This window comes from Staurois parvus, unplaced genomic scaffold (assembly GCF_062004578.1).
Source record: "Staurois parvus isolate SC_StPar_1 unplaced genomic scaffold, SC_StPar_1.0 ptg000132l, whole genome shotgun sequence".
NCBI classification, from domain to species: Eukaryota; Metazoa; Chordata; class Amphibia; order Anura; family Ranidae; genus Staurois; species Staurois parvus.
The window spans coordinates 7,087,410-7,110,798 of NW_028317928.1; the positions used below are offsets into that span (position 1 = coordinate 7,087,410).

The following is a 23,389-nucleotide window of genomic DNA, read 5'->3' on the forward strand; positions in this document are numbered from 1 at the left end:
GTGCTGCAACCTCTGTCAACCAGTCAATGAACAGTAATGATATGCTGTAACCTCTATCAACCAACCAGCAAGCAGGAATCATGTGCTGTAACCTCTATCAACCATTCAGTGAGAGGTAATGTGTGCTGTAAACTCTATTAACCAATCAGTGAACGGTAATGATATGCTGTAACCTCCGGCAATCAATTGCAATTGCTGCCTGATCTGCTGGAGTACACGGATTTTGAGTTTAGCTTCTATCTCTGGTATGTCTCAGAGCTGGTGGAGAGTGAAATTTCATGGGGGGGCCCCAAGAAAATGTTCACCCAGGGTCCCATCAATATTAACGATGGCCCTGACAGCAGCGCTTGCAGTTCCAGTGCGTTCCGTATGCAGAAAACAAAAGTAGAACAGGCAGCATTCTTCCAGAACTGTACTGGAACGCAGTAAAACGCATCAAAAAGGCATAAAAAACGCATATGTCCCTAATTGCAAAAAAAGAACAAAAAAAAAAAAGGAACTGGAATACATCAAAAATGCACCAGAACGTGGAACAATAGGGCACGCAGAAACACACCTGGACTACGTTTCTATAGTGTGAACCATTGTGGGAACAAGACCTCAAAGCATCAGAAAGTCCTCCAACTTAATCAGTGTGTAGCACAGTAAAGCCTTCAGAGAACTGGAGGGATTGATGTGCTTGAGAACCAACTGGTCCAGCAGTGAAAGTGTTAATCTGCTCCTCTCTGTCTTAAAGGGGAAGTACCTGCTGCTCTGAGGTCACTGCCCCGCCTACTTTCCCCTCCTCTGTGGCCATTTTCTGTAGGACCATCCAGAGACAACAAGCCAGCAGAGAGGACGGCGAGGAGTCATTGGGGGAAACCAACACTGGAAGTTCTCTTGGCTTTGGGTGATTCTCTGGGGTACGTAATCCCAGGATTGGTGGGATGGAGAGGACCTCTTTTTATTTTGTGTTTCTGGAATCTTGAACCTCTTATAGTTGGGAAGAGAGACAGTTTCAAAGGGCCGATCTACCCAAATCTGATGAGAGTTAGACCCCCCCACCCCATCCCGAGGGTCTCTTGTGGTTGGTGAGATCTTTGTGTTGAGTTCCTGGGTCTGTACACCCTCTGTGCCCGTTATAAGGGGTTCCAACCATCCCCACTACGACATCTTAGGTCTGCACACCCGCTGTGCCCGTTATGAGGTTTTCCCACTACGACATCCTAGGTCTGCACAGCTGCTGTGTCCGTTATGAGGGGTTCCCTCCATCCCCACTATGACATCCTAGGTCTGCACACCTGCAGTGCCCGTTATGAGGGGTTCCCACCATCCCCACTACAACATCCTAGGTCTGCACACCTGCTGTGCCCGTTATGAGGGGTTCCCAACACCCCCACTATGACATCCTAGGTCTACACACCCGCTGTGCCCACCATGAAGGGTTCCCACCATCCCCACTATGAGGTCCCAAGTCTGTACACCTGCTGTGCCCATTATGAAGGGTTCCCACCATCCCTTATTGGAATTCCTGGGTCTGCACATTTGCAATGCCCAGTATAAGGGGATACCACTATCTCTGTACAGAGGTCCCAGGTCTACATTCCCATTGTGCTCATTATGAGGGGTTCCCACCATCCCTGTGCTCAGTTTATGGGTCTGTACACCTGCGGTGCCCATTGTGAGGTTCCCACCATCCCTGCGCTGCTGAGTTCCCGCATCTGTACACCTTCTGTGCCCATTATGAGGGGTTCCCACCATCCCTGTGCTGAGTTCCAGGGTCTGTACACCAGCTGTGCCCATTATGAGGGGTTCCCATTATCCCTGTGCTGAGTTGCCAGGTGTGTACACCTGATGTGCCCATTATGAGGGGTCCCACCATTCCTAAGCTTAGTTTTTAGGTCTGTGCACTTGACATGGTCATTATGAGGAGTTCCCACCATCCCTGTGCACCTGCTGTACCCATTATGATGGGGTCTCAGCATCTGTATGCTGAGTTTTCAGGTCTGCACACCTACAGTGTCAACTATGAGGGGTTCCCACCATCCCTGCATTGAGTTCCTGAATTTACACACCTGGTGTTCCCACTACGAGGTGCTCTCATTGTCCCTGCACTGAGTTCCTTGGTCTGTACACCTGTTGTGCCCATTAGGAGGGGTTCTTACGATCCCTATGCAGAGTTCCCAAGTTTGCACACCTACTGTGCCCATTATGAGAGGTTCCCATTGTCCCTACACTGAGTTCCTTGGTCTGTACACCCGCTGTGCCCATTATGAGGGGTTACCATTGTCCCTACACTCAGTTCCTTGGTCTGTACACACGCTGTGCCCATTATGAGGGGCTCCCATTGTCCCTACACTTAGGTCCTTGGTCTGTACACCCGCTGTGCCCATTATGAGGGGCTCCCATTGTCCCTACACTGAGTTCCTTGGTCTGTACACCCGCTGTGCCCATTATGAGGGGCTCCCATTGTCCCTACACTCAGTTCCTTGGTCTGTACACCCGCTGTGCTCATTATGAGGGGCTCCCATTGTCCCTACACTCCGTTCCTTGGTCTGTACACCCGCTGTGCCCATTATGAGGGGCTCCCATTGTCCCTACACTCAGTTCCTTGGTCTGTACACCCGCTGTGCTCATTATGAGGGGCTCCCCCTATCCCTGCTCAGTTGTATATTTTGTAGAATTGAACAGGAGGCACTTGAACACACAAAGTTGGGCAGGAACCCCTAAAAACCCACTTGGACAAGGAATTATGACATGGGGATACCACTGTTTGCCCACAAGGCTCCACCCATAACAAAAAAAAAAGCACTTTTGGATGGAGACTTTCCCCTAAATTCTTATAGGTTTTAGTTAGACATAAAAAAAATCTAATCTGATTTTATATAAATCCTCTCCAACATGTGATCATCAAAGTGTGTATTTGAAGAGGCATGGTAAAGCCCAACGTCAAAGAGCTGCTTAGGAGGGATTTTACAATTAGGATTAGGTTTTCTAAAAAATAGTCCACAGAAACTTCTTACCATTCAAATACCAAACCCTACGGTTTTGGAAACCCTCCCTGGCAGGCGATGGGGGCTCACCCGAGGAACCAACTGGTCTTCATCAGAGCTCCTCATGGTGGACATGGGACAGGAGACCTGATGGCCCCCAAGAGTGCTTTGCTGTGGGCTGGTACCCGGTAGCAGCCATCAGGATTACTCTACCAAGGGGTAAGCGAGGACAAAAAGGCTTGAGTATGGAGACCATACACTGGGAGATCAGCAAGAGCATAGTCAGGTCCAGGTAGGCAGCAATCAATAGAGTAGTCGAGACCAGGCAGAGTTTGAGGTAGGCAGCAGTCAAGAAAGTAGTCAGATCCAGGCAAGGGTTGATGTAGGCAGGGTTTGAAGTAGGCAGCAGTCAAGAAAGTGGTCAGATCCAGGCAAGGGTTGATGAAGGCAGGAATAAAACGGAGTAGTTTGGCCTAGGCAGGTGGCAATTAAGAGATTAGTTAGGTCCAGGCAGGGGTCAAGGCAGGCAGTAATCAAGAGAGTAGTCATGTCCAGGCAGGGTTTGAGGTAGGCAGCAGTCAAGAAAGTAGTCAGATCCAGGCAAGGGTCGATGTAGGCAGGAAAACAAGGGAGTCGTTTGGTCTAGGCAGATGGCAATTAAAAGATTACTTAGGTCCAGGCAGGCAGTAATCAAGAGAGTAGTCATGTCCAGGCAGGGTCTGAGGCAGGCAGCAGTCAAGAAAGTAGTCAGGTCCAGGCAATGATCGAAGTAGGTGGGAAAAACTAGAGTAGTTTGATCTAGGCAGGGTAGCAATTAAGAGATTAGTTAGGTCTAGGCAGGGGTCAATGCAACCAGCAATCTGGAGTTTAGGCAGGGGTCGAGGTAGGTTGCAAACATGAGAGTAGTCGGGTTAGTCTGGATGGGCAGGGGTCAGGCAGTCTCACGGGTAAATATTATACAGTGGGGCAAAAAAGTATTTAGTCAGCCACCAATTGTGCAAGTTCTCCCACTTAAAAAGATGAGAGAGGCCTGTAATTGGCATCATAGGTAGACCTCAACTGTGAGAGACAAAATGAGAAAAAAATCCAGACAATCACATTGGCTGATTTGGAAAGAATTTATTTGCAAATTATGGTGGAAAATAAGTATTTGGTCAATATCAAAAGTTCATCTCAATACTTTGTTATATATCCTTTGGCAATGACAGAGGTCAAACGTTTCCTGTAAGTCTTCACAAGGTTGGCACACACTGTTGCTGGTATGTTGGCCCATTCCTCCATGCAGATCTCCTCTAGAGCAGTGATGTTTTGGGGCTGTCGCTGGGCAACACGGACTTTCAACTCCCTCCAAAGATTTTCTATGGGGTTGATATCTGGAGACTGGCTAGGCCACTCCAGGACCTTGAAATGCTTCTTACAAAGCCACTCATTCGTTGCCCGGGCCACTACTGATGTTTTAATACCCTTTTGGGTCCAGGGATTCTGTGCCCACCATTGAAATCACTGGCAGATTCTGTGAGTACCATTGGAAGTCCTGGCAGATGTCCTCAAGGTACAGTTGCTATAAATGTGTTCGTGGAGACAAATCCACAAAGCACAGTGGCTATCATTACATCCAAGGAGGAAAATTCTCATCCAGCAGGGAACACGGACACAAAATCAATCACTGATAGGAATGGTGGATCTATGGATGGCGTGTGAGTGTTGTAACTATAGCTAATGTGCAAATGTTTTGCTCTGTCTAATGAACAGTTTCCTGTCTATAGGTGTCAATCATGCCGAGGTGCATTGTCGCCGGTTGTAGTAGCAAGCAGAACAAAAGTACCGCCATGAGAGGGGTCATTTTGCACGTATTCCCTCCCAATGTTGATCGGATCAAAGCCTGGCTGATGCATATAGGACAAGACTTCGGAAATGTTGACGAGTTTGCCCAAAGAGTGTTACACGCCAAGAAAAATGGTTCATTCCGGTTATGTTCGGATCATTTTACACCCCAATCTTACGTTGAACATGCTTCAAAAAAGTTGTTGAGAGTTGATGCTGTGCCCACCATCTTCGACCTCAAAGATGGTGCGAGTCGCCCTTGTGTCAATAAAGGAATACTGACGGCTTCCGGAAATAATTACAGCACAGTCAGTGTGCCGTCGACCAGTAACATTTCATCTGTTACCTCCAACACCTTTCCTTCCTATAAAGATGTGTTTTCTAAAATGGGCTTGCACTGCAAAACGAGAGAGGCGAGCACTCAAACTCAGCATGTCACCAACATGTCCAACACCATGCAGGTAGGCACCAATATCAAACAATTCATGGGAAATGCATGAAGAGAGCAAGGTCTTCTCGGTGAAATGAGGTTTACCGTTTGTTCCTCAAGCTATATATATCGCACACAAACCATTGGTACAACCTCTATAACACATGGAATACAATAATAAGGGTACTTGGTCTCAGGGTCAGAGCGGGGATTGGGTTGCAAGATGGTTGAAAGGGATTGGCGGGGTGGGTAAAGGTCCTGAGGTCAAAGAACAGCAGCGTCACGGAGTATGGGTTTTGTCAGTGGACATGGTGGTCACTCCTGGCGAAAGGTGAGCAATATGGGAGGATGTTTGGTGGCATCAAGTGTGATGACCAGTGCTAGAATAGTATGTGCCTTGAAAGGTGTTTAAGGAGGTGTTGAACAACATTGAAGGCCTTCTAAAATAAAATAAACCTGTGTACATTTCAATATTTCATGACAAAGCTTCTTCTTTACATGATTTGACCAAGACCTCCTACTTTTTCCTGCGGTAGTTACAGTCCACACCTCCTCTCAGTGCATTCTAGAGACATCGATTTACTTGATGAGCTTAAGTTCTTTGACTCTCCATAGTTAAGGAAGCCATTTTCCCTTAGTCCAGGTCCTACAGAGCTAATAAGGAACTGACCGCTCTCCACTATGGTCTTCTACTGCTGTTAATGATAAAACACCTAGGAAGTGATGCATCCCGTAACTAATGGGAGCCACAATATATGAATCCATTCTGTTGGCTTACTAGAAAAGTTGGAATGTTGTCCTCAGATGACCGTAAAGTCAAAAAAGATGAGAATATTGCAGTGTCTGGTAGATGCTGGAGAAGTCAACTACTTGGCGTTTTATATAGTTAGTCTGACTGAAAAAAGACAAAAGTTAATCCGGTTCAACCATGAAATAAAAAAAAATTATCAAAAAAAGTTATAATCCTACACCCACAGTTGATCCAGAGGAAGGCAAAAAAACCAGCAAAGCATGATCTAATTTGCTCCTGCAGGGAAAAAATTCCTTCCTGATCCCCCGAGAGGCACTTGGATATTCCCTGGATCAACTTTACCTATAAATGTTAGTATCCAGTTATATTCTGTGTATCCAAGAAACAATCCAGGACTTTTTTAAAGCAATCCACTGAGCTGGCCAGAACCAACTTTTGAGGGAGTCTATTCCACATTTTCACAGCTCTTACTGTGAAGAAACCTTTCTGTGTTTGGAGATTACATTTCTTTTCCTCCAGATGTAAAGAGCGCCCCCTTGTCCTCTGTGATGACCTCAGGGTGAATAACTCTACACCGAGTTCACTATATGAACCACTGATGTATTTATACATGGAGATCATATCCCCCCTTATGTATTATACATGGAGATCATATCCCCCCTTATGTATTATACATGGAGATCATATCCCCCCTTATTTATTATACATGGAGATCATATCCCCCCCTTATGTATTATACATGGAGATCATATCCCCCCCTTATGTATTATACATGGTGATCGTATCCCCTTTATGTATTATACATGGAGATCATACCCCCCTTGTGTATTATACATGGTGATCGTATCCCCCCCTTGTGTATTATACATGGTGATCGTATCCCCCCCCTTATGTATTATACATGGTGATCGTATCCCCCCCCTTATGTATTATACATGGTGATCGTATCCCCCCCCCCTTATGTATTATACATGGTGATCGTATCCCCCCCCTTATGTATTATACATGGTGATCGTATCCCCCCCCCTTATGTATTATACATGGTGATCGTATCCCCCCCTTATGTATTATACATGGTGATCGTATCCCCCCTTATGCATTATACATGGAGATCGTATCCCCCCTTAATCTCCTCTTCTCAAGAGAGAATAAATTCAGTTTTTTGCTGTGCAACTATTTAACTGCTATATATCCTTGTTGGTCCTGAAGAAGCAGTCAACGTCGTGTGTATATGTGTGCGTGTGTATATATGTGTGTGTGTATATGTGTGTGTGTGTGTGTGTGTGTGTGTGTGTATATATGTGTGTATATATATGTATATATACAGTCATGGCCGAAATTGTTGGCACCCTTGATATTTCTCCAGGAAATCATGTATTTCTCACGAAACGTATTGCATTAACACATGTTTTGCTATACACATGTTTATTCCCTTTGTGTGTATTGGGACAAAACAAAAAAAGGGAGGAAAGAAAGCAAATTCGACATAATGTCACACAAACCTCCAAAAATGGGCTGGACAAAAGTATTGGCACCCTTTCACAACTGCGGATAAATAAGAATGTTACAAGCATGTGATGCTCCTGTAAACTCACCTGGGGCAAGTAACAGGTGTGGGCAATATAGAAATCACACCTGAAAGCAGATAAAAAGGAGAGACGTTCACTTAACCTTTGCATTGTGTGTCTGTCTGTGCCACACTAAGCATGGACAACAGAAAGAGGAGACGAGAACTGTCTGAGGACCTGAGAACCAAAATTGTGGCAAAATATCAACAATCTCAAGGTTACAAGTCCATCTCCAGAGAACTAGATTTGCCTTTGTCCACAGTGCGCAACATTATCAAGAAGTTTGCAACCCATGGCACTGTAGCTAATCTCCCTGGTCGTGGACGGATGAGGAAAATTGATGAAAGATTGCAACGCAGAATAGTCCGGATGGTGGATAAGCAGCCCCAAACATGTTCCAAAGACATTCAAGCTGTCCTGCAGGCTCAGGGAGCATCAGTGTCAGCGCGAACTATCCGTCGACATTTAAATGAAATGAAACGCTATGGCAGGAGACCCAGGAGGACCCCACTGCTGACACAGAGACATAAAAAAGCAAGACTACAGTTTGCCAAAATGTACTTGAGTAAGCCAAAAGCCTTCTGGGAAAACGTCTTGTGGACAGATGAGACCAAGATAGAGCTTTTCGGTAAAGCACATCATTCTACTGTTTACCGAAAACGGAATGAGGCCTACAAAGAACAAAACACAGTACCTACGGTAAAATATGGTGGAGGTTCAATGATGTTTTGGGGTTGTTTTGCTGCCTCTGGCACTGGGTGCCTTGACTGTGTGCAAGGCATCATGAAATCTGAGGATTACCAAAGGATTTTGGGTCGCACTGTAGGGCCCAGTGTCAGAAAGCTGGGTTTGCGTCCAAGATCCTGGGTCTTCCAGCAGGACAATGACCCCAAACATACGTCAAAAAGCACTCAGAAATGGATGGCAAAGAAGCGCTGGAGAGTTCTGAAGTGGCCAGCAATGAGCCCAGATCTAAATCCCATTGAACACCTGTGGAGAGATCTTAAAATTGCTGTTGGGAAAAGGTGTCCTTCCAATAAGAGAGACCTGGAGCTGTTTGCAAAGGAAGAGTGGTCCAAAATTCCGGGTGAGAGGTGTCAGAAGCTTATTGATGGTTATAGGAAGCGACTGATTTCAGTTATGTTTTCCAAAGGGTGTGCAACCAAATATTAAGTTAAGGGTGCCAATACTTTTGTCCAGCCCATTTTTGGGGTTTTGTGTGACATTATGTCATATTTGCTTTTCTGCCTCTGTTTTATATTTGTTCCAATACATACAAAGGGAATAAACATGTGTATAGCAAAACATGTGTTAATGCAATACCTTTTTTGTGTGAAATACTTGATTTTCAGGAAAAATATCAAGGGTGCCAACAATTTCGGCCATGACTGTATATGTGTGTGTGTGTGTGTGTGTGTGTGTGTGTATATATGTGTGTATATATATATATATATATATATATATAGTTTTTATTTATTTTTGTGCAGGTGCTTCTTTTGCTGTAGCATGGTGCCTTTTTTGCCCCATAGACATCAATGGAAGTGCACAAAACACGCATGGACATGCATTTTTGGTGTGGTGTTTTTTTGTTTTGTTTTTTTTGATTTGTTTTGTTTTTTCCCCTTTTTGGCAGGGTTTTGCATTTAACAACCAGTCTTGTCCTCCTACAAAATTGCACTGAAAGGTGCATGAATATGCATCAGGTATAGTGAACGTAGGCTATTGGATCACTCTAGTAGCACTGTGGGTGTGCCTCAGGGCCAACATTCTTAAAGTTTAAATAAAGGCTTTTATTTTACAAACAAAAAAAAAAAAATGATCCGCACCTGCTCTGTGCAAAGGTATTGCACAGAACAGTCCCTTACATCCTCTTTGGTGGTCCCCTTGCCAGCTCTGTCTGCTCTTTATTCCTCTGGGTGCCCCGCAGCAAGCATGCTGCTAAGGGGGCACCTGCGTGGGTGCACTCATGAGGTGGACTGTGTGCGTCTATGGACGAGAAGAGAGCGGTGCTGCACTTGGGTCAGCGCTAGATTAGGGAAAGGAATCGGGTAAGTGTTTAGGCTGTGGGAAGGGGGGGCTTGACAGGTAGTGGGAAGTATAGATTTTAGAACCAATTTATATGTCTAGATTTGCATATTGTGGGCTTATTTGGGGTTTTCTGAACTCCCGGGGCACAATCCAGCAATGTTCTGATTAGTCGTGGGTGCTTGCTCAACACCCATTGGTAGCTGATCTTCACTTTAGAGGTTAGCCTGACATCCTTTAGTCAGACCGGTGTACACATTCTTAATTTAATTTTTTTTTTCATCACTTCTCAGTGTAACGCACTTTCAAACGTCGTTACTGATCCTAACAAGATAGACGAAATAAGGAAGAAGTTGACAGAAAAGATACTACAGCTCACCCTGGAGATCATCTACCTGCTGACCGGAGAGGTGAGGAAGATTCTGGGAAATCCCATGACATCACTCTTATCTATATTAATAAAACACAGACCTGACCAGAGAGGTGAGGAAGAGTCTGGGAGGTCACATGACATCACTCCTATCTCTGTTAATAAATACAGACCTGACCGGAGAGGTGAGGAGGATTCTGGGAGGTCACATGACATCACTTTTATCTCTATTAATAAAACACAGACCTGACTGGAAAGGTGAGGAGGATTCTGGGAAGGTTGTCTCTCATCTTTATTAATAATGTACATCTCACAATAGAGGTGAAGAACGCTGTGTTTTCCCAAGACATTGGTATATTAAACATGTAAAACGAAGAAGCCTGTAAAGAATTAATAGATGTAAAACATTTTCTTTCTAATGGAAAACCTTTTGGTATATTTGTTTCTAGGAATGTGTGGTGGTGAAGAAGACATCTGGTGATTATGTGATACCCAGGACCTACCTGGAACCTTCACCTCCCACCCAGACACCTGAGAAAAGCTACAACAAAATCTTAGAAGTCACCAACAAGATCAGCCAGCTGCTAACGGGAGAGGTGAGCGGTGTTGGGAATTAGGTGGCATTGTCCAGTCCAGAGATATGTCTGGATGGTGACTGTATGATTGTGTGTGTCAGGTTCCTATATGGTGTCAGGATGTCACTCTTTCTTTTTCCATGGAGGAGAGCAAAAATTTAGAAGGACACAAGGATATCGACAGTGGTATCAAAATGGAGAACCAGTCGCCCCTCACATCACTGGGTAAGAGGAGACTTTAATTTCTTGTATTGAGGATCCACCTAGATACACACATCCTCTGATATAAAGACATAGAAACAATGTATTCAGTCAGTGTGTGTGTTTCCTGCAGATGGATCCAGTAACAGAAATACTCCAGAGAGATCTCCCAGCCCTCTGTATTCTACAGTGGAACGTCACAAGATTTCAAATTACCAGGTATATGGGATTGAAGGTCTTCTCAAACCATACAGGGAACCAGCTATGTATGATCTAAACTTGTCTTGGTAAAAGTACGCCGTTAGAACGTTTGATAACATGGTGTGATGCTGAAGACTTTTATTTCCTCTAGGGTGAAAATCTGGTCATTCTAAAAGTTGAAGTAAAAGAGGAACCAGACGAGTCGTATGTGATATGCGGAGAGCCATGTAGGGAGGAGGAAATATCTACAGAGATCAGCTCTGGTGAGTAATAAACACTAAATCCAGAGAAGAGTCCCAGATCCTCCTTGTTCAGTCACTACAAAAATCTTTTCTCTTCTCCCCCCTCCTCTGTCAGTAGACCGTAATGGGGGAACAGTATGTGCCCAGTGGGGGGGGGAGCTCAGGAGCCATCACCCTCTATTAGACTCCGGCTCTCCTCCTCACATCATGTCATTGAGACGTGACCAGTCTCCCACCACACACACAATCTCTTCTTCTACCCAGGAGCCATCAGCCTCTTTAAGATGTAGTTTAGAATGCCCCTTACCCCTTCAGTCAACCTCGGAATATTCACTCTTCCTCCAAACCTAGGTCAGCTCTCCTCCACAAATGTCTCCCTGTTTACTTCTCTGAACTTACAACTGACAAAGGACTGGGGTAAAGGGAGGAGGAGGAGGGTGGACAGAAGGAAGGCTCAAAGGAGAGCATACAGGACAGACAGGAAGGTGGGCTATAGGAGGATGAATGGGACGGTTGGGTGTAGAAGGCTCGTAAGGAAGGTGGTCTAGAGAAGGTTGAAAGAGGAAAGTGGACTTGAAGATACCAGACAAGGAGGAGGCTGGCAGTGAGTGAGGTCTGGGGGAGGACATACAGGAACGTTGACTTAGATATATGAAGAGGACAACTCAGGAGACTGTCTAAAAAAAAAAAAAAAAAGTATCACATTTTGGAGGTCAGCAGTGAAGGATGTAAGATAGTCCTGGATGACTACTGAAGAGGACAACTGATGAGCAACAATGCAATCTTGAGGAGAACAAGTGAGGACTCAACTGGATTTGAAGATGTCTGACAGAGTTCTGCAACAGGTAGAGTGTAAGGAGCAGAAGTATGTCCTAAACTGAACACAGTATTAGATCCCGGGTCTACTGTCCATGCCATTTCTTTACATGTAACCAACCCCTGTACATCTCAGATTTCCTCTTTATTCACAGACCTTGAAGACACCAAACCTACAGAGAGAGACATCAAAACTGAGGCAGAGGAAGATGGACATGTAAGGATTAAGGAAGAGGAAATTCCTTTGGAGATCAGCCCAGGTGAGGAATAAACACTAAATCCAGAGAAGAGTCCCAGATCCTCCTTGTTTAGTCACTACAATAATCTCTTCTTCTCCCCCCTCCTCTGTCAGTAGACAGTAATGGGGGGAACGTATGTGCCCAGTGGGGGGTCAGGAGCCATCAGCCTCTATTAGACTCCGGTTCTCCTCACATCATGTCATTGAGATGAGACCAGTCTCCCCCCACACACACTCTCTGGGGTCTCTCATACATCTCAGTACAGGGGGCTTCACTCTCATCTTTATTCACAGACCCCAGAGACACCAGCGACACTCGGAGAATCATCAAAGTTGAAGAGGAGGAAGAAGAAATACAAGTGAGGATTAAAGTTGAGGAGGATAAAGAAGAAATACAAATTAAGATTGAAGAAGAGGAGATCCCAATGGAGATCAACACAGGTGAGACGTAAGCACTGAATACAAAATAGGAATCACAGAATCTCCTTCAGTCATTGTATCATTTTAAGTCTAACAGACACAAATCTCATGAAAGGTTTCCTATCTTTATATTCACATCTGTTTCAAAGGGGAAAATCTTAAAAACAGCTGAGGAGGAATTATAACTCAGCAAATATTAGGACAATGCACATTTTGGACAAAAGTATGTAATGTGCAGCAGTCAAGAGAACAATTGTCTGCGGTATGCATTGCGCAGAGTGGTAAGGGGAGGTACGCACTTCCCCCTTAGGTGGGTGGTCATGGAGATGCACCCTTTAGGTTGGTGGTCAGTAAAGATGAGCTCCATGAAATTGGTGGTCCTGAAGCTGTATCATTTTAGGTTGTTCATCATGGAGATGAGCCTCCTGAGATTGGTCGTCATGGAGATGCCCCCATTTAGGTTGGTAGCCAGTGAAGATGAGCCCTCTGAGATTGATGAGCATGGAGATGCACCCCTGTAGGTTGGTATTCAGTGGAGATGAGGTCCCTGTAGGTTGGTGGTCATGGAGATGAGGTCCCTGTAGGTTGGTGGTCATGGAGATGAGGTCCCTGTAGGTTGGTGGTCATGGAGATGAGGTCCCTGTAGGTTGGTGGTCATGGAGATGAGGTCCCTGTAGGTTGGTGGTCATGGAGATGAGGTCCCTGTAGGTTGGTGGTCATGCAGATGAGGTCCCTGTAGGTTGGTGGTCATGGAGATGAAGTCCCTGCAGGTTTGTGGTCATGGAGATGCACCCCTGTGGGTTGATGGTCAGTGAAGATTCCCCCCCCCTTCCCCCTTAGGTTGGTGGTATGTAAAGATGAATCCCTAAGGTCATGAAGATGTGCCCCCTGAGCTTGGTGGTCATGGAGATGAGGTCCCTGCAGGTTGGTGGTCATGGAGATGAGGTCCCTGTAGGTTTGTGGTCATGGAGATGCACCCCTGTAGGTTGGTAGTTTGTGAAGATGAGCCCTCCTGAGATTGGTGGTCATGGAGATGAGATTCCTGTAGGTTGGTGGTCATGGAGATGCACCCCTGTGGGTTGATGGTCAGTGACGATGATCCCCTTGAGGTTGGTGGTCAGTGAAGATTTTCTCCCTTCCCCCTTAGGTTGGTGGTATGTAAAGATGAACTTCCTGAGGTCATGAAGATGTGCCCCATGAGCTTGGTGGTCATGGAGATGCACTCCTTTAGGTTGGTGTCCTGTGAAGATGAGCCCCCCGAAATTGGTGGTCACGGAGATTAACTCCTTTAGGTTGGTGGTATGTGAACATGCGCCCTCTGAGATTGGTGGTCAGGGAGATGCACCCCTTTTTGATTGGTAGTCAGTGAAGATGACCCTTCCCCCCCCCCCCCCCCCCCCCCCCCGAGATTGGTGCTCATGGAGATGTGACCTGTAAGTTGGTAGCAAGCTTTAAAGGGCTGAGGATGGAAAAGAAGTATGGGTGCATTCAGATTTCCAAATCGAAAGATTCCAGTGCTTTTTTAAAAAAACTTTTCTGTCAATTACTAGTTATTGTATTCCCCCTCCCATTACGCATTTATTTTTTTTTTTTAGATGGAACATATAAAATGGAGACGTGTCCCTTTAGCCTGCGGGATGGTGACACAGATGATGGTACCACAGATATTTCTTCAGATGAATATCTTGTCACCATAGATAGCAATCCTGGACAGGGCAATGCACATTTATCACCGGATTTCCCTACACTTGGGAGCTTTTCTGATCACTCCTACCCCCTCCCTCTTCGCACTGACAGTAGAGACGGCGAGTCCAATCTGTGTCCTGAGAAAGGCAAAGGTCCTCACATATGTCCTCTATGCAAAAAATGTTTCTCTGACAAGTCCATCCTGCGCCAACATGAGAAGACTCACAAACGGGAGATGCCATATACGTGTCTAGAGTGCGGGAAAACTTTTCTGCACAATTCAAGGTTCATCTCACATCGAAGAATTCACACGGGAGAGAGACCTTTTTCATGTTCCAAATGTGGGAAAAGCTTTGTGAATAAACCTGATCTGGTCAGACATCATCGAACGCACACTGGGGAAAAGCCTTTTTCATGTTCTGACTGTGGGAAACGATTCACCCAGAGGGTGCACCTTGTTACTCATCAGAAAAAACACGTGCTTCAGAAGCTTTGAGGTGGGCTTTCATCTTCTTGGCCGAGTCAAGTTCTTGGAAGATGTCTACCTTCTGCTGGAGTTTCTGCGCTGCAAGTTGATTCAGTTTTCCGGTCATCTGAACTGTAGCTTCATGTGAAACCCATAACTCCCAGGAGCCATCTCCTCTGTACGTGATGACAGATACGTCATCAGTGAGGGAAATAGACACGGGCGTGGTTATTTGACTTCTGCACTGAAAATTGTGAGAGGTACAACTCTACACTACAGTATGGGTTGGCCTGTATCAGGCACACCACCTATCAGCCTGAGAGCAATGGAGGATGATGGGATTTTGTTTGCGTTGAAACAAGGACTTATGTAACGAAGGGTTTAGCCAATAGTTTGTGATTTATACAGATTTTTAAGCCTTCTAATTTGCTGCTAGCGAGTTATGCCATACCAGTTATATGTTTAAATAAAGTTTAGTTGGATGTAGTGTGTGGTGATTACAGTAGTTACATAGTCTGGCTGAAAAAAGACAAAAGTCCATCCAGTTCAACCATTAAAAAAAAAACAAAATTCTAATCCTACACCCACAGTTGATCCAGAGGAAGGCAAAAAAACCCAGCAAAGCATAATCCAATTTGCTCCTGCAGGGGAAAAAAAATTCCTTCCTGAACCCCCGTGAGGCAATCAGATATTCCCTGGATCAACTTTACCTATAAATGTCAGTAACCAGTTATATTCTGTGTATCCAAGAAAGAATCCAGGACTTTTTTAAAACAATCCACTGAGCTGGCCAGAACCAACTCTTGAGGGAGTCTTTTCCACGTTTTCACAACTCTTACTGTAAAGAAACCTTTCTGTGTTTGGAGATTACATTTCTTTTCCTCCAGACGTAAAGAGCACCCCCCTTGCCCTCTGGTGACCTGTGATGAAGCAACAATTTCAACATCAATCCAGGACAAGGAGCCATCTCAATACAGCTATATGTAATAGACTTGCAGTGCTGCAAGAGCGCAAAGAGTTACCCCGCCACTACACAGTGGGTGGGAGCAGTCTCAACACAGTCCAGGAGCATGCGTATATAAAGAATTACTCATCAGAAAAAAACACATGGTTCAGAAGCTTTGAGGTGGCTTTCATCTTCTTGGCCTTTCATCCACTTGGCCAAGTCACTCTGACCATGCCCCCTGACGTGCTTCACCCCAATGAGCAGGGCGAAACGCGTCGGGGGCCTGAGCGGTGGCTGAGGAAATTCTCAATACTGCAAAGTGAAACCAAAAAAAAAAAGTTAGCTCTGCGGAAGATGGCACCCCCTTCGAAACGCGTCAAACTTTGAGGGTCTCCCCCCTTGACGTGACTCGCACTGGTCTTGCATTGTAATGTTCCTATGAGGATCTTATATGCTTGATTTACTGCTTGGTTTGTGAGTATATATCTCATTTTAATAAAATCACAGTTTTTTGTATTGAGTTAATGTGCAAGGTTGGTGCGCTTTCCATTTTGTTTCACTTTGCAGTATTGGTTGGGCTTCCCCAGCCTTGTTAAGAGCTGCACAACCTTTGATCCATTGGTGGACGAACTTCCATAAATGATCTATACCCTTGATCTGGGTCCCTGGGCACAGGAGGTGTTGTTTCTGTTTCCAGTGGCTATTCTCAATACACCTGACTGTCAGGGTTGGTACGAGTGGCGTCCGTCCTTCTTGAATACTGGAGCTCCTGAAACCACCTTAGGACGCTGCTCCTCTCTCGTGCCAGCGGGGTGACTTCCTTCCTTCGGTCCAGCTTGCAGCCACGCGGTAAACCTACTTTCATGACTATACAAAGGGGATAGATGGCGCTCGGAGCAGCCCAATGAAGTCGGTATCAGTGTTGTCCTCAGCTGCTGCTCCAGCCTTGCACCTTGACGTGTTTCACCGCGCCTAACAGGTCTTGGTCAGAGGGCGGGGCGAAATGCATCATGGGGCGTTTCTACAGTGGCAGCTAAGGCCAACCTTGATGCTGACTTCATCGGGCTGGTCTGAGCAGCGTCTGTCCTCTTTGTATCAATCCAGGTATGTTGCTGCCTCAAGGGCAGAGTGGGATTCAGGGTTTATTGTGCTTGCAAAATGAAGTTCCATTCTTGCACACTGTTCCATTGTGCCGATATCTTGGGTTGAAACACTAGTAATATATAACCACTTTTGAGCTCACAGGGGTGTAGGTCACCCCCCTGAAGAGCAGCTGGTAGATTGAGGCCTATTTTTCCCTCTTAGCACACACATCCAGGCACACAGCATTTTTGGCATTCTTTCTCTGCCTCAACAATCTGTCATGCAGTTTCTTTTTGAAATTTTCTTGGGGAACAATGCACTTGGATAGGGAGCATGGGATACTCTGGAACTGTACAACTGGCTGCTCCACACAACTCCTGCTGGTTTTACACAACATCTGGCTGCCCTACAGAACTCCCAGCTGTAAGCACAACTGCTGGATATACTGCACACCTTATAGTGTTACTAAACCCACAACAGTACAATCAGTCTGTTTATGCAGTAAAGCATGCTTGTTATACTCACTGTGGAACCTAAGGGGTTAATCCTCTGCATTGTGTAAAAATGCTCTTTGATCCTTTCTTCTCTGTTGCTCCCCTTTTTCAAGTGACCACCTCTGATAAGACAGATTGAACTGTAGCCATTCTGCACATGCTCAGTTTGGTGTGTATTGCTAGAGGTTTTTTTTTTTTTTGTCTTGGGAGAGTGCATGTGATCAGCACAGGGCCAATCAGCATTGGCCAGACAGAGGTTTTGCATCCTCCTAGAGCAGAAAGAAAACTCCTACAAGCTTTAGCTAGTACTGGGCTGGACACTGATAGAAGTCACAAGACTGCTCTATACTGCTGATGAAAAAAGGTATTTAGCAGTTTATATTTACTAAAATAATTGCATTTAAAGTGTTGGGTGCACGGAGGGGGAGCAAATATAGTGAATGCAGGGTCCAGGAAAACCGGATATAGTGAATGCGGGGTCCGGGGAGAACGGATATAGTGAATGCGGGGTCCGGAGAGAACGGATATAGTGAATGCGGGGACCGGGGAGAGCGGATAAAGTGAATGCGGGGTCTGGGGAGAACGGATATAGTGAATGAGGGGGGATCGGGGAGAGCGGATAAAGTGAATGCGGGGTCCGGGGAGAATGGATACAGTGAATGCGGGGGGATCGGGAAGAGCAGATATAGTGAATGCAGGGTCCAGGGAAAGCGGATATTTGTTCTGGTAAGAGTCTTTTAAGCCTAAACTGGTGGTACACTTCGGTGTTGGAGGTTTCTGGACAAGAAAGGACCTTTTTCTATTATATCTTTTATGGATCTGGCCACATTTGGGACTTTAACTTGTATTCTTTCTCTTTTTATATATTAAAACACAATATTGTTTTTGATGTTTTTCACTTGTCAGAAGAGAACCAATATACACTCCTCAAAAAAAGGAAAGGAACGCTTTGAAAACCCATCAGATCTCAATGGGGAAATATCTCCTGCTGGATCTCTATACTAACATGGACGGGGTAATGTGTTAGGAACGTAAGGATGCCCCATCATTTCACATCATGGAAGTGAAAATGATCGACCTACAGAGGACTGAATTCAAAGACACCCTGAAAATCAAAGTGAAAAAATTATGCAGCAGGCGAGTCCACTTTGCTGAAGTTTCATTGCAGCAACTGAGAATGGTCTTCAGTAGTTTGTATGGCCCCCACATGCTTGTATGCATGCCTGACAACATCAGGGCATGCTCCTAATGAGACCAAGGATGGTGTCCCGGGGGATTTCCTCCCAGATCTGGACCAGGGCATCAATGAGCTCCTGGACAGTCTAAGGTGCAACCTGGTGGCATCGGATGGACCAAAACACGACATCCCAGAGGTGGTCTATTGGATTTAGGTCAGGCGAGTGTGGGGGGCATTCAATTGTATCAATTCCTTCATCCTCCAGGAACTGCCTGCATACTCTTGCCACATGAGGCCAGGCATTGTCATGCACCAGGAGGAACCCAGGACCCACTGCACCAGGAGGAACCCAGGACCCACTGAACCGTAGGTTCTGACAATAGGTCCAAGGATGTCATCCCGATACCTAATGGCAATCAGGGTGCCATTGTCTAGCCTGTAGAGGTCTGTGCGTCCCTCCATTGCTATGCTTCCCCAGACCATCAATGACCCATCACCAAAACGGTCATGCTGAATGATGTTACAGGAAGCATAATGTTCTCCACGGCTTCTCCAGACCCTTTCCTGTCTGTCACATGTGCTCAGGGTGAACCTGCTGTCATCTGTGAAAAGCACAGGGTGCCAGTGGTGGACCTGCCAATTCTGGTGTTCAATGGCAAATGCCAATCAAGCTCTATGGTGCCGGGCAGTGAGCACAGGGCCCACTAGAGGACGTCGGGCCCTCAGGCCACCCTCATCAAGTCTGTGTCTGATTGTTTGGTCAGAGACATTCACACCAGTGGCCTGCTGGAGGTCATTTTGTAGGGCTCTGGCGGTGCTCATACTATTCCTCCTTGCACAAAGGAGCAGATACCGGTCCTGCTGATGGGTTAAGGACCTTCTATGGCCCGGTCCAGCTCTCCTAAAGTAACTACCTGTCTCCTGGAATCTTCTTCATCCTCTTAAGACTGTGCTGGGAGACACAGCAATTCTTCTGGTAATGGCACGTATTGATGTGCCATCCTGGAGGAGTTGGAATGCCTGTATATCCTCTGTAGGGTCCAGGTATGGCCTCATACTGCCAGTAGTGACAATGACCCTAGCCAAATGCAAAACTAGTGCAAAACAGTCATAAAAAGATGAGTAGAGAAAAAATGTCAGTGGCCTCCACCTGTAAAACCATTCCTGTTTTGGGGGTCGTCTCATTATTGCCCATCTAGTGCACCTGTTGTTAATTTCATTAACACCAAAGCAGCTGAAACTGATTAATATTTCCCTCTGCTACTTACCTGACCAGATCACTATCCCAGTAGGTTCATTGACTTGATGCTAGACTCTGATTAAAAAGTCTTCCTTTAATGTTTTTGAGCAATATATATATATATATATATATATATATATATATACTACAGCTTACCTGTCCTTAAATGTGGTGGCTGAATTAGTTTTCTTTTTTCTCAGGCTTCTTCCCTTTATTTCACCTGATAACCTTACAAATAACATAATTTCTGTTCCTTCATGGCTACAGTAATTTCTCCACTGCGTCTATGGACAGAGTCATGATTGGCACACAGGCTGGACTTCAAACATAACCAAAAAAAATATCCTCCTGCACTTGAGTGTAGTGCTTAGAGGAGCTCCAGGCTTCCTCCAATAAAAAGTCAGCAGCTCCAAATACTCACCCGAGCTAGTTCTTCACTAGCAAGCATAGCCTAGCAAGTCGCACTGTGCCTTGTGAATGGTCCTTTAGTCTTCTGGGACCTGAGAAGTGTTATCAGATTTCATTATCTATCGTCCAACACTTACATTTGTCAATTCCCAGGAGAATTCAGGCCGTCTTGGATGCCAAAGGTGGTCCAACACCATGTTAGGTAAATGACATGCACAATCATATCAAGAGTGCTCAACTGATGGCCTGGGACAACATCATTGCATCCACAATAGTTTACGCAAACTACTTTGAAGATTTGCCATAATCCCTCATCACTGCATGATTTCTTGGGCCTCCATGAAGGTTTATCAAAGCTGCCGTGGTGGGGCTGGCAGACTGAACTTGTAGTGCATGGCCATTGCACTGGGAAATCCAGTGGGGTAGAGGTTTCTTGGAGGATTCAAAGAGATTGACTGGGACACAGTTCTGTGCTTGCATGACTGGATACACTAGAAAAGCTACAATTTCTGGGGAAATTGTGTGAAGTGTTCTTGCCTCCACCAGTAGTCTACAACTCACACTCTAGCTTTTGTCACTCTGCTGCCTGCTCACACACCTGGATTCCTATGGCAACTCACTCTACAGCAAGGGCAGAGAAGAGCGGTTAAAAACAAACTGCTCCAACTTGCCCACTTCACTGGCGGTTGCCATCTTCAAACGGTTGTAGTTTAAAAATTATAGATCCTTCACCAAAGCGCTTTGAATTGTGAGAATCACAAGACCCAGACCTACATTTTGATGCATAGTATGTCTCTGAAATATTAAAAACGAAGGCACAGTCGCAGTTTAGATATTGCCCTTCAAATCTGAGGTGGCTAGAGTGCAGTTTCAATTAATGTCAATGGGCGGTGTAAGTTGCAAACAAATGGTCATATTGTGAAAACTATCAGGACTATGGCTTAGCCATGGACATTTGTAGTGGCAGCAGAGATAGCTGAACGTTGTGATATAAGATTTGTGTAGGTGGGCTTGAAAATGAGGGAGTGATGGCAGTTTAGAAATCATGTCCTGATTTTTCAGCTCACACTCTAGCTTTTGTCAGCTCCTACTCTAGTTTTGAACATTCTGCCATTCATTCCTATGGGACCAATTTCACCACAAAAACGCCGATATTTCGTGAACCATTCGGTGAAACATTCCACAAAGTAATAGCACACCAATCGGGAACAATCAGCACGTTTCGGTATATTACTGTCTATGTAGTGTAAAAACTGTGAGAGGAGTTAGAGTAGTAAATTTGGCTATAATAATAAGAATATATATGTGAGATAACAGTAAGTGGTCTTGCCATGCAAGAACACTTAATTGTATATTTAGAAAAATAAGCCTGGAGTACATCAAGTCCATGTTTCACGGTATGCCCATAACCGGGTGTAAGATAAGGCAAGGTCACCTACACCATCCCCAAACTTTCCCCAACCCATTTTGTCCGAATCACGGGGTACATCTTCCAGCATACAGTACTCAAAAGTTTGCAACCCCTGGCAGAAGTCATGACATGTTTGCATTGACATTGAAAATCTGACTGATCGTGCCAAAAAACTGTCTATACCACTTACCTACCGGGCACTTCTTCCCCCTTTCCTGCCCAGAAAAATTGTCACCTTTCAGCACTGTCACATTTTGAATGACAATTGCGCGGTCATGCAACACTGTACCCATATGAAATTTTTTCATTTTTTTCACACACATAGAGCTTTCTTTTGGTGGTATGTAATCACCGCTGGGTGTTTTATTTTCTGCACAACAAAAAAAGAGCAAAAAATTTGAGAAAAAAAAAAAGGTTTCCATTATAAAATTTTGTAAAACAGGTAATTTTTCTCCTTCACTGATGGGCACTGATAGGCCACACTGATGAGCTGGCACTGATATGCAGCAATGATGGGTGGCACTGCTAGGCACCAATGGTCACAGATGGGTGGACCTGATGAGCACAAATGGGCACAGGTGGGTGGCACTGCTTGGCACAGGTGGGTAGCACTGATGGGCCCTGATCATGAAGGCACTGATTAGTGCCGATCTTTTTTCTGACAATTATTGGCAGTACTTTCCTCATGCTGTGACGTGAGGAAAGTGCAGCCGACAACTGCATTTACCCAGTGATCTGCTGTGTCATTGGACACAGCTGATCACGTGGTAAAAGGCAGCTGTGAGTGGCGTTTTACCACATCAGCTGTGTCCATAGGACAAGGCAATTACGGAGATCGCTGGGGACGTGTTCTGGGAGGACGTCATAAGACGCCCTCCCAGGACTGGACAACCCGCTGTAGCCATCATTTGGCTGTAGCCCGGTTGTCAAGTGGTTAACGATGATGATCATATGAAGCCATTTTTTATCAAATAGTTGTTTGGCTCCTTTTTAAATCCTAATGATACCAGAAATCACCCAAATGGCCCGGATCAAAAGTTTCCCTCCCCTGGAATGTTTGGCCTTGGTACAGACACACAAGGTGACACATACAGGTTAAAATTGGAAATTAAGAGGTTAATATCCCACATCTGTGGCTTTTTAAATTGCGATTAGTGTCCGTGTATAAATAATCATTGAGTGTGTTAGCTCTCACGTGGATGCACTGAACAGGCTAGATACTGAGCCATGGACAGCAGAAAAGAACTGTCAAAACACCTGTGTAACAAGGTAATGGAACTTTATCATGATGGAAAAGAATATAAAAAGATGTCCAAAGCCTTGAATATGCCAGTTAGTTCTGTTCCATCACTTATTAAGAAGTAGAAAGTTCTGGAATCTCTTAACACCAAGCCAAAGTCATGTAGACCAAGAATGACTGCAGCCACAACTGCCAGAAGAATTGTTTGGGATACAAAGAGAAACCCCACAGGTGACCTCAGGAGAAATAGCACTGGCACAGTAAAGGCTTCTTTCTGGAAACTCAACCATGCAGCTAATTTTTGTTCAAATATCATATTGTGCTCCTTAAAACAACCACACTGCTTTTTTTCCAGAGCAGCCTGTATTTCTCCGGAGGTTACCTGTGGGTTTCTCTTTGTATCCTGAACAATTATTCTGGCAGTTGTGGCTGCAAGCTTTCTTGGTCTACCTGTCCTTAGCTTGGTATCAAGAGATCTCCGAATTTTCCACTTCTTAATAAGTGATTGAACAGTACTGACTGGCAGATTCAAGGTTTTGGCCATCTTTTTATATTCTTTTCATTTTTATAAAGTTCCATTACCTTGTAACACAGGTCTTTTGACA

At 45.1% G+C, this 23,389-nt stretch overlaps 1 protein-coding gene across 4 annotated transcripts; it reads left to right on the plus strand.

Moving 5' to 3' along the window:
* The first annotated feature begins 798 nt into the window (after positions 1 to 798).
* LOC149466258 (uncharacterized) lies at positions 799 to 15,271 on the plus strand. Of its 4 annotated transcripts, none has more exons than XM_089672917.1 (10): positions 799 to 902; positions 4,739 to 5,257; positions 9,864 to 9,980; positions 10,390 to 10,536; positions 10,617 to 10,740; positions 10,850 to 10,935; positions 11,069 to 11,180; positions 12,131 to 12,235; positions 12,508 to 12,654; positions 14,229 to 15,271. In XM_089672917.1, exons 2-10 carry the CDS (start codon positions 4,748 to 4,750, stop codon positions 14,813 to 14,815), a joined length of 1,935 nt encoding a protein of 644 aa, XP_089529043.1. In that variant the 5' UTR covers positions 799 to 902; positions 4,739 to 4,747; the 3' UTR covers positions 14,816 to 15,271. The 4 variants fall into 4 exon arrangements, with proteins under 4 accessions (XP_089529043.1, XP_089529044.1, XP_089529045.1 ...); XM_089672918.1 differs by having other exon boundaries at positions 12,517 to 12,654; XM_089672919.1 differs by having other exon boundaries at positions 10,662 to 10,740.
* Positions 15,272 to 23,389: the final 8,118 nt, after the last annotated feature.